The sequence below is a fragment of the Balaenoptera acutorostrata genome, chromosome 7 (assembly GCF_949987535.1).
Source record: "Balaenoptera acutorostrata chromosome 7, mBalAcu1.1, whole genome shotgun sequence".
Taxonomy (NCBI): Eukaryota; Metazoa; Chordata; class Mammalia; order Artiodactyla; family Balaenopteridae; genus Balaenoptera; species Balaenoptera acutorostrata.
Window position 1 is genome coordinate 60,198,888 of NC_080070.1, and position 12,321 is coordinate 60,211,208.

The window sequence follows — 12,321 nt, forward strand, 5'->3', positions numbered from 1 at the left end:
CTACAACTCAGTGGATAAAAAGTGGACTATTAAATGTTGTTAACCCAATTGTTTATATACTTGGAAAAAATAAAAAGATTGTTAACACATATCATAATAAAAAATTATTTCCAGGTAGATAACTAAAAATGCAGAAAAGCAAAATTTAAGACCTTTAGAAGAAAATATAGAATGTTTTTATAACCTTGATGCAGAAAGGGATTCCTTAAACAAAACACAAAAACTAATATAAAGCCAAAATTAAAAATATGATTATATTTTTAAAAACTGTTCTTCTTAAAACCACCATTTCCCTCAAAAATGTGAAAAGATGAGCTACAGATTGGGTCAGAGATATTTACAACATATTTAATTAAGAAAGTGTTAGTATACAGGATAAAGACATCTTATATAAATCTATGAGAAAAAACACTCAACAAAGATTGGTAAAAGACAGGTTCTAACAGTTTTCAGAAGGGGACATTATGACTCATAAACTTATGGAAAAACATTGAACCGCACTATAATCAGGGAAATGCAATTAAAATCACATTATACCTTTTTACAATTATAAGATTGGTGGTATTTAAAGGGTCTGAATATACCAAGTTGGTGAGGGTGTGGAGAGACTCAGAACCTCTCTACAGTGCTCTCAGGAATTTGCACTGGTATAAGCATTTTGAACTGAAATGTGTCAGTTTGCTAAAGTTGAAAATGCCTGTGTTCTTTGACTCAGAAATTCTGTTTCTAGCTATATATCCTGGAGAAACTCACACATGTACATAAGGAGACATATGAAATTAGTTATTACATCAGTATTCATAATAGCTAAAATTCAAAACAATACAGTGCCCATCTGCAAAATAATGGATGAATATATTTTAGAATATTCATGAAAGATAATACTATGTGCTTGTTAAAATGAACTAGCTAGGTTATCACTTACCAACTTCTGAATTAAGTTGGCTTCCTATTTAGACCTACCAGAAAAGAGAATAAAAATACTGCCAATCCAAAAAATAAATTAATAAATTAAATTAAGTAAAATAAAATGAACTAGCTAGAATTGTATTTATAACCATGGATAAATCTCATATATAATGTTGAGTGAAGAAAACTAAATTGTAGAAAGAGAGGTATATTTCATAATGTTTGAAAACTGCAGATGTACACATATTGTGCCTATTCAAGTGTATGTATTATTTCAAAGCATCAGTAGAAAGGCTAAGCATCAAAATTAATAATAGTTACTTCTGTAGAAGCAGAGAAGGGAATAGAATTGAAGACAAATAATAAAGGGGCTTTGGCTTTTTTGTAATATTTTTTTTAGAAAAACATCTGACTCAAATATTGCAGTGCCGGGATTTGATAAAGTTGGGTGTTGGGTACATGAGTGTTTATTATCTAATTCCCTCTGCATTTCTCCATGACTGAAATACTTCATTTTGAGGAATAAAGAATGGTATATATAAAACATGTATATAAATTTAAAGGCATTATATGATAAACTACAATAATACTATATATACCTCCTAGACATAAATAAATATACATGCACACGCACATACACTCATGTATGTGCGTGTGTGTGTATATGTGCATTTATATACGTGTGTATATCTATCTACCTATATAGATACACTTATGAGCATTACACATACACTTAACGAGCATTACATAATTCAAGTGTACAACTTGAATAGGAAGGATTCCCTGCAATTCCTGGTGATATTTTTCCTTGGGGAGGAGAGGTGGGATGAGGGTTAGGTATGAGGCCCAAAGGGTATTTCAGTTGGATCTGTTATGTTTTATGTGATTTATTAAGGGCTAAAAAATGGTTTAAATATGTCATCCATTAGCAGTTATCAATTCTTTGTGATAGGAGTATGGATGTTGGATAAATGGAATCTCTCCACTTATCATTGCTTATTTCTGTTTTTCAAAATAATTTTTAAAAAACATTAAGCTTTTGACTAAGATCTGTAGCTTGGAGACAAATTTTGAAGCAATAAGAGTATCTTGAAAATCAATTTTGTCAACTCATTTATTGGGAATGATAATATATTATCAGAAAAACTAATTGTGGGTAATTTTTTCGCTCTTCCCAAAGAATACAAGTCAATGACCAGATTGTGGAAGTGGATGGAATCAGCTTGGTGGGTGTCACACAGAATTTTGCTGCAACAGTTCTCAGAAATACCAAGGGCAATGTCAGGTATGTGGCTTGAGACATACAATTTGGTTACTTGATATTTTGTTGAATTTTAGTTTTCTCTCTAACTGTACCTATAATTACAGGAAGAATTTTATCTAAATACTATAAAAACTTGCCTTTAGTTTAAAATTTTTCCTTCTTTATTGTAATTAGTTCATAAATGTAATTTAAAACTAAAAATTATAGTAGTCTAGAAAGACACAAAGATATGAAGTGTACAGTGTGAATCAATATGTTTAATTACCAAGCTATGTTAGTGTGTCTTATTGCTAACATAGCAGTAATTTCTAGGAAGATAGAATTTCTCAATAAATATGAATTTAGACTCCAAATCCTTTCAATAAAACCAGTTATACAGTAAACTGAAATTGAAATGATGATACATATATCCAATGATACATGTTACTAGACAAGCTGGCTGAATGATTTAAGGTTAATAAATGCATTTTTAAATCTCTTTATTGTTTTAAAGAATCAGGAAGGATAAATCTTTGGTAAACTATAACTTTTCCAACTTAATAGGACAGAGGGTACATTATTTTGGACCTTAAATTTATATCCAACCCTGGGGTCCTGAAATTTGTAGCTTGGAAAACAAATAAAGTAGTCCTGAGCCAACTAAGGTCAAGGTTTGAAATCCATTTTATTTGGTCACAGGATACTTATTTTTTAATATAGTATTGCTTATGCCTTATACTTTTCCATAAATCCTATAAAGGAACACATAAGAGGACATTATTTACTGTGTGTAATTATGAAAGTGTTTTAGTGTTATCATCATCAAAATTAAACTGCCAAATATTCTGAAAATATCGATTAGTTAATATTGCTATAAAGAGAGTAACATTAGGATTTTATTGCAGCATATTTTATGTTGCACAAGCATGGGTTTAGGTTTTATAATTTACACTTTTTCAATTGGAAAACATCCTTTAACAATGAAAGGAATGTTTAAAGAATACAACCTAAATGACTTCTATGGGCGCTATTTTAATGCTTCAAGAATACCCATCATCCTAAGAAAAGTATGTAAAATAATTGGAAAGAGTGCAGGGAAAACTGTCTGATGTACTCTCAGAGCTGCACTGGTGAGCCCCTCAGTAAATGTGATTGTCTCTGCAGAATTGCTGTCTGTTCTTGAGACAGCACTTTTCTGTGTCAGTGAAGAACTTGGTTTTGAAGCTGCTCATTACACTCTGCAGTGAATTTTAAAGTGAAATAAAGTAAGAAATATGTTCAACTTATAAGAACATTTCTCAGTTGGAAAAAAGTTTGTAGTTACATGAACTCATAGCCGTCCCTTTCTTTCTCTTCATAATTTTGTGCTCATTTCAAGCCTTGTACGGATGGCGAATGGCTTAACTGTTTCATGATTTCAGTCTCTCCCTTCTTTAATCTGTCCTTCTCATCCTTATCCCTAATGGAAGAACATAATAGCAGTTTTTAGGGCTATCATGGAAAAAGGAATTGACTCATTCTACATAACTCTAGTAGTAGAACTAAGACCTGTGGGTGGAAATAATAATTCTGCATTCGTATGTCCCTCTCTTCTTTAGAAACCTTCAATGGCCCTCCATTCTGTGCAGAATCTAAGTTCTCTCCATTCTGTGCAGAATCTAAGTTCTTATCCTGGTATTAAAAGTCTTTCATCCCCAGTCTTATCTCTTACCTCTCCCTATATTCATGCTCTAGTACAGTCTTACTAGTGTAGTCGTCATCCTTCAAACATGACTTGTGAATTATTGTTTTTGTGCCTTTCTATCATTCTTTCTGTTTAAAATACTGTCTTCTGGTTACAAGCTACTTATCTTGAGGAACATATTTTAGCTTCTTTGCCCTTCAAGAAATCCTCCTTGATCTCCCTGTCCCCTAGTGATTTCTTCATCCTGGTAACATTCATCATTCATACCACTTTTTTGACCCTGAGGTTAGAGAACATTCCACTTTAATTTTTTAAAGGCATACATTTAATTTCCTCCTTCACTTTGCAAAAATGATATCACTTGATATCAAAATGGGACTCTTAGCTTCCTTTGTTCCCGCAAATTATTTAACCGTAGGTTTTAATTGATTGAAATTGTATAACTCAGGGTCTTAATTAGTTGGGTCTTTTCTTTCCTAATTAATTGGGTCTTTTTAAAAAAATTTATTTATTTATTTATTTATTTTTGGCTGCATTGGATCTTTGTTGCTGTGCGTGGGCTTTCTCTAGTTGCAGCGAACAGGGGCTACTCTTTGTTGTGGTGCGTGGTCTTCTCATTGCGGTGGCTTCTCTTGTTGCGGAGCATGGCTCTAGGTACGCGGGCTTCAGTAGTTGTGGCATGTGGGCTCAGCTCTAGAGTGCAGGCTCAGTAGTTGTGGCGCTCGGACTTAGTTGCTCCGCGGCATATGGGATCTTCCCGGACCAGAGCTCGAACCCGTGTCCCCTGCCTTGGCAGGCAGATTCTTAACCACTGTGCCACCAAGGAAGTCTTTTCTCAATTTTAACTTATTAGAAATAATATTTGAATCCTCTGAATATATTTTAGGTGGTAGTTCTTCATAAGATATTAATACAGAAACAAGATCCAAAAACTAGACCTGTATTTTTAATGAATCATTTTAAACTGAGGGTTTAAAACATATATGGTTCTATATTTCTTATTTATTGTTGAGCTAGCTATCACATTTAGTGATTACTAAAATTTATTTTTTAAAAGGGATATCTGAAAAATTACTAAATTTAGTTTGAATTTTTCTAACTACTAAGCACAGATCTGGAGGGAATGTATGAAACTCATGGCTTTAAAGAGCCAGGAAGGGGAAAGATAAGAAACTAATAGTGTTAAGGAAATTGAAGCTGAGATTTGGATATGATTATATTTTAAGTATTGCAGATAGATTTTTTAATTTATTTCCTGGAAATGCATATGAAATTGGTGCCAGCATTTAGATATAAATCAAAATCACACAATGAAGTTCTTTTGACTTCACCCACACTTAGAGAGAATCACTTTTTATCTGACCATAGTCTGCTTTATTTTATTAAACTTTGAATTGTTACACCTGAATTTGTGAACTAATAGTACTAATGAAAACCTCCTTGGTGTGCCATTTTTGACACACCAGAGAAATTATAAGACAAGTATTTTAATATGATAACTTCCAAGGGCATATGTGTTTTTCAACCCTACATCTTTTATATGAGTGAAAGCATATTAGGCCACTGTGAGGAAGTGGTTCAGCTCAAACCAGGCTATATTCCTGGGGCATTAGAAGCCCAGGCCTGGCTGAAAGCATTGGAAAACCATTATTATTTCCTCAATTTTACTGATATCATTTAAAACTAAGTAATCATAGTGAGATCATGGTGAGTACTATGCTAACCATGTTAATTCCTTTAAGTAATTGATTAGGGAAAGGACTTATGGGACTCAAATAGTTTATACTCAGAAATGATATATCACAACAACAGCAGGAGAAAGATAAACATTGAAGGACTGGGCATGGAGGAATCAGACAGTCTTCGTTATCATCCCTCCACTGGGTTTCACAAGACTTGTTGATCTCCAGATTTTAAACCACCATGGGCATGGGCATGGTACCAAGAAGCCCAAGTCTTTGTGTGGTACAGGACTCTCATAGTGTTGAGATTTCAGGTTCCCCCAAATCTGCAGATTAAAGCACAATCACAATGAAAATCTCAGCAGGCTTTTTTGGAGAAATTAACATTTTTTACAAAGAACAAAGTTGAAGGACTTCCACTGTCTGAAAACTACACTAGTTACAGCAGTCTGGTTTAAGCATAAGGATAAAAATATAGATTAATGGAACAGAATAGACAGTTCCAATATAGTCCTGCACAGACATAAACAACTGATTTTTGACCAATGCACCAAGGTAATTCAATGGGGGGAACTATAGTCTTTTCAACAAATGGTGCTGGAACAATTGGAAAACCACATTAAAAAAAAAACTTGACCTTCATACTACAGTGTGTACAAAAATTAACTCAAGATTGATCATAGACCTTAGTGCAACAGCTGAAACCATAAAATTTCTAGAAAACAGGCAAAACTTTTATGATCTTGGGTTAATCAAAGATCTTTTAGAACACAAAAGCAAGAAATTTAAGACAAAGAAATGGTAAATTAAACCATCAAAATTTAAAACATTTGTTTGAAAAATACCCTTAAAATAAAAAAGCAAGCTACTGACTAATATTTGCAAAACAATTATCTGATAAAGCACTGTTATTTAGAAGATATGAAGAACTCTTTATAATTCAATAAGAAGATATATAACCCTGTTGAAAACCTGCAAATCAATTAACAAGACACTTCACTGAGGAAGATATACAGTTAAGCACATGAAATGCTGCTCAACACCATTAATCATTGGAGAAATGCAAATTAAATCCACAGGGAGGTACAACTACACACCCACTAGAATGGCTGAAATTTAAAAGACTGATACTACCGTGCATTGACAAGGATGTAGAGCAACTTTAATATAACATCCATTAATTTCTGGTGGGAATGCAAAATAACACAGCCACTTTGCAGAACAGTTTGACAGGTTCTTATAAAGTTAAACATACCCTTATCATACCAGCCAGCAGTTCTACTCTTAGCTATTTACGCAAGAGCAATAAAAACATGTATCTACCCAAAGGCTCATACTTGCACGTTCATAGGAGCTTTATTCAAAAAAGCTCCAAACTGGAAACAACTCAAATGTCCTCTAACTGATAAATGCATCTACAAATTGTATTATATTCCATACAATGAAATATTTCTTAGCAATACAAAGGAATGAACTGCCAATATATTTAGCACGATGTATGACTCTCAAAACTATTATACTGAGTAAGAAGCCAGACACAAAAGGCTTTACACTGCTTGAATCTATTTAAACTGCAAAGAAGAAAGAGGGAACATTTTTGGGGTGACAAAATGTTCTATATTGTGGTTATTGTGTTTGTTATACAACTGTATATATATTTGTCAAAACATATTATACAATTTAAATTTGGTAAATTTTGTTGTATATAAATTTGACTTCAGTAGAACTGATTCTTAAAATGCGTGATAATAGTTAAAATTAACTTAAAAAGTGCTATGCTAACTAATTATATTGAGGTGATGGTGATTTGGGAAGGAGGATCATGTTTCTTTAAGAAAGGCAGATGTAGTCAAACAATTTCATTAACAATATGTAGATTTTATTCTGCTGTATACTTTTATTTTAAAAATATTTTGTTATTGAGTTTTTACCAGAAAAAATATATCTATATAAAATTCTTTATTACGTATGGACCCTTTTCCTTATTCAAACATAGACTTGCAACATAACTTTTAAGAACTCATGTTTTTGGGTCTGTAGCTTTAAGTGGGACCTTGCCTATCTTATTTACTACTATGTGCCTGGCATAATTGGTGTACCTATTGTTGCATAACATATTACTCCCAAATTTAACGACTTGAAACAGCATACTTTTTTTATCTCACAGTTTCTGTGATCCACTTCCCAGCTTTCTTATGAGAGCCTCTCTACAGGGATGCCTCATAACATGGAAACTAGATTCCCCAGAGGGAGTGATCCAAGGGAGTAGCCAAGATGCAATCTGCCATCTTTTCATAGAGCCGAAGTGACATTCCATCAGTTCTGTATTTTATTTGATAAAAGTGAGTCAACAAGTCCATCCCGCACTCAACGGGAGAGAATTACACAAGACATGGATATAAGAATACAGAGATTACTTGAATCCATCTTAGAGGCTGCCTATTATATAGTGATCAGTAACTAGTTGGATGGATGCACAGACAGATGGATAGACAGGCAGACAGATTAATGTTATACCATAATATAATTTATATTTAATGTTGCATACCTTATCTTAAGAACCCTGAAAACCTTGAGACTATTTAAGAAAGACTGACCTTTGGATGGTGAGAGATCTAAACATTTTTCCTTCTATACATAAAAGAGTCTACAAACTTTTGCCTAAAATATAGAAAAAATTTAAAAGACATGGTAACAATTGTAAAGCATTTGAAAGAGTGAACTCTGGAACAAGGATGAGTTGTTGTTTTTAACTCCAGACAGCCTTCCTAGTACTGAAAGGCAGCTGTTCTAGGAAAGTGATGCTATAGAAGAGATTGTGCTTCAGTATGAGAAATTTCTAATAAATTTTATGTTTGCTCTTCAGTGCCGTTCACATTAAGCTTTAAATGCTTTCTGAAAAGTACCTGCTACTTGTGCTCAATCACTAAGCACTCATCATGCTTTTATCCCCAGTGAATGTATTTAACAACTTTCTGACATCAAGTCATATAACACTTCTGGAGGTCAGGATTTTATAGGAACTATAGTTACACACTATAGAAAATAAATTAATCTGAGGGTCTTAAATATTCCTCTCTCCTTTTTGGAAGAGGTTATAATATTCAAAAGAAAATATAAGTGAATGATAAGTGACTTTTTTATAGCTATGCTCATGTTTATTTTGGATTCACCCCTGGGCGTGTAATTTCTAAGTATGGAAGCTTTAAAATATTCTTTTTTATGTAATGTCATTGGTGTATTTGAGATCTCCATTGAAATGCATTGAATATTGAAATGTTTTCACTTCATTCACATCATTTTAATAAGAATTTTTGTCACCGTTACAACACAAGGGGAAATTGAGAGTTTCACTTTTTAACAGAGCCTTAGTTTTGTGGTTGGGTGTAATGGAGTGTCATACATAATGAAGGGCAGTGAGGGTATTATCATGTTCATGGAAATCATGAATCATTGTGGATCTTGTACTTACATTACTCCTAAGACTATCCCCTTTCCCTCAGATAAGAGGAGCAGCCACTCTAAAGTTGGGACCATGGATAATAAAATTTTCCTCTCATATATATGAGAATAGTCAGCAACAACTGGTGATAGGAAGAAGATTAAAGACAGTGGGGATTTCAGAAAACTACTTAAAGGGGACTTTAATGAGATGTTTTCTGGTGTCACTATGTACAGATTAAGATTCTCAAAAAATGCTTTTTAGTATTTGTGTGTGTAAACGTTTAAACCTGAGACATCAGAGCTAACTATTAAATAGAGAAATGTCATTTCTTGAAAGGATGTAGCATTTTAGAAAATATATAGTCCTTGACGTAGCATGAGTTAGGCAATGTTTTTTAAATAATTCAACTACTTTTTTTTTTTACGTTGAACTATAGTGTAGAAAAAAGTTCTTTATAATCAGAGTTGGATTAGATACAAAATTCATTTCCAGGAACTAAGGCTTACAATTAGGTTTAAATATTTCAGATCTGTCTTTTAAAAGCAAACATTTTTAGATGAATTTTTAAAAATTTAAATGCTAAATATATAGTATATTAATCTAGATCCCAATATGGAAAGGAAAAATATGTAAGAGTCTTCAAGTATAAGAAAGAGGGAAAAGCCTGGTTGTGCAGAACTTCAGCCTCTGAACACAATCAGCAAATTTTAGTGAAGGGGGATGGATATACTTTTGCCACCATTGCTCGGTAAAATTAAGTTAAATATTTTAAAAGCTATCAAGTTCACACTGTAAGATGTCATCAAATATAGAAAAAAATTAGTTTTTACCAAAATGTTTAAAAGCACCATGTGATCTTGTGACCCAAGGCTGAAGTAAAATGATAATAGGTCTTGTTCATCTAGTTTTCTTTTTATTATTAAGGTTTTTTGTGTGCATATGATAAATATTTGTTTATAGAATATTTGAATGAAAGAATTGATTTTATAAGAACTAATAACTATATCCTGATTTAGATTTTCCTTTTTTAGATTAGCTTAATTCCACATTTATAATTAAAAATTTTTGATGTCATAATAAGTGCTATTTTTGACTAATGTATCACTTTTATTGGAATAGCTTATATCGGAAAAACAGACACTCATAAATCATCATTTTTCAACATAACCTCTCACATCATTCTTTATGACTACAATTCAGCAAATTGTAAATGGAATTTTATAGTTGCTTGTTTTTGTTTGACAGCTCACCAGAGAATTCAATAAACTAATCAAATGAATTCCATATAATCTCGTCATCTAAACTCCAAAGGACGGTACATGGACATTGCTTTGTCTTTTAATAGATGAAAAGAAAAGGAAAAACTGATTTATCTGCCTTTGCCTATTTTATCTCAGCCTGAGGGTGAGAGGGGACAGTTCTTTGTAAAATAATTCATGTTGAAGCAGCATGATTGTTTTAAACACTAGAAACACGCCACGCTGTAAAAACACGCCACGCTGTAAAAACATAAACCCTAGTTATAGATTTTGTTTTTAATATTGCCATTATTTGTAAATTGTAAGCTTAGAAAATACCTAAGTTTAATTTAAATGTACATTACGTTTTTGTTTTGTTTTTTTACTTCATTCTTTATAGCTAAAATACGAAAGATCACGCTGTTCCTTATTGATGCAAGGAAAAAAAATAGAAAGTAACAAGAAAAATATTTTTCTCTTAAAGGAATTTTAAGTTTATAAACAGGATGATTTGACTACATGTGTTGTCATTTCAGCTGGGGATAATGTCTAAAATATAAATAATAATTGTGCATAAATGTCAGTTAATTTGGTCACATATATTTAGAGGGTCTGATTGTTGCTGGCTTTAATTGTTATATTTTTGATGATCTTTAAAATTCAATGTGGAGTGATTATATAATCCATACTTTCCTATTTCAAATGCAACTGAAATTAAGGTTTTTTAGAGCACATTTCAGTGCAAGTATTTTATCTTTTTCCTGTGGTTGACTCACAAAAACCTTCTCTCTTTCAAAACTAGTGAGAGCAAATAAGTAATTTGGACAGTGTGTACATATAGTACTTTGAAATGCACTCAACCCTGTGTAGATATTAATATATTATCTAGATAAAGGCAACAGTAAACATGTACTAATACTCTCTAGGCACCAGGTACTTAGTTAAACTTTTTATATGGATTATATATTTGTTTGTTATTGTTATTATATTTATTTTACAAATTTGGAAACTAAGAATTAGAAATTTTAATACACTCAAGGTCACAGAGCCAATAAGTCATGTTTATGTTTCAGTGGATTTGTTCTGTCAAAGCCATTTTTCTCTTTTACATACACTTTTAACTCCTAAATTATACTATCACAGTATGTCCATATTCTGAATCCATACTTGAAATAATAACCTTACTTTAAATTTTATATTTTCCACTCATTTCTATGTATGCTAGATTATACACATACAATAGGACACACTTATAATGACAGCTTAAAAATGGACCAAACATTTAGAATATATAGACAGGTAATTTGAATGTTACACATTTTCCAAATGGGAGATTTTATTAGTCTTATCTTAATAATAGTACCTTAAAGTCCTTTCATGTCTGTACCACATTTTATTCCTCTGTCACTCCTTTAGACATATGGGGTAGGTACTAATTTTCACATGAGGAAAATACGGCATAGAAAATAGTTCAGTTCCACTTCTGTGTGCTTTCCCTTTGGACCACACTTACCATGATGACATTCTTTTATTGCAAATCTGTACTGTAAATTATACCAGATTACAAGGCTTTAAAGTGTGTCTAACTGGAAGCTATAACGCTACCCAAATTTGCTGCCTGAATGAAGAGACATGTGTAGTTCAATGTAAAACTTTTAAATAAATGCAGAGAGATCAATGAACTGGAAGACAGAGTAGTGTATATCACCCAAACTGAGCAGAAAAAAGAATTTTAAAAATGAGGTTAGCTTAAGAGACCTCTGGGACAACATCAAGCATACTAATGTTTGCATTCCAGGGGCCCCAGAAGGAGAAGAGAGAGAGAAAGGGGCAGAGAATTTATTTGAAGAAATAATAGCTGAAAATATCCATAACCTGAGAAAGGAAACAGACATCCAGATCCAGGAAGTACAGAGAGTCCCAAACAAGATGAACCAAAAGAGGTTCACACCAAGACACATTATAATTAGAAGGGCACAAACTAAAGATATAGAATCTAAAAAACAGCAAGAGAAAACCAACTAGTTACTTACAAGGGAATTCCCATAAAACTGTTAGCCGACTTTTCAGCAAAAACTTTGCAGGCCAGAAGCTAGTGGCACCATATATTCAAAGTGATG

General features: G+C 32.5%; 1 protein-coding gene across 10 annotated transcripts in view; it reads left to right on the plus strand.

The window, feature by feature from the left end:
- Nucleotides 1–12,321, plus strand: part of PPP1R9A (protein phosphatase 1 regulatory subunit 9A) — a 295,263-nt gene that overhangs the window by 177,091 nt on the left and 105,851 nt on the right. For all 10 annotated transcript variants that reach the window (XM_028162275.2, XM_028162277.2, XM_007195740.3 and 7 more), the window contains exon 5: nt 2,090–2,194. In XM_028162275.2, coding sequence (XP_028018076.2) covers nt 2,090–2,194 — 105 coding nt within the window. The remainder of the gene's footprint in view (nt 1–2,089; nt 2,195–12,321) is intronic.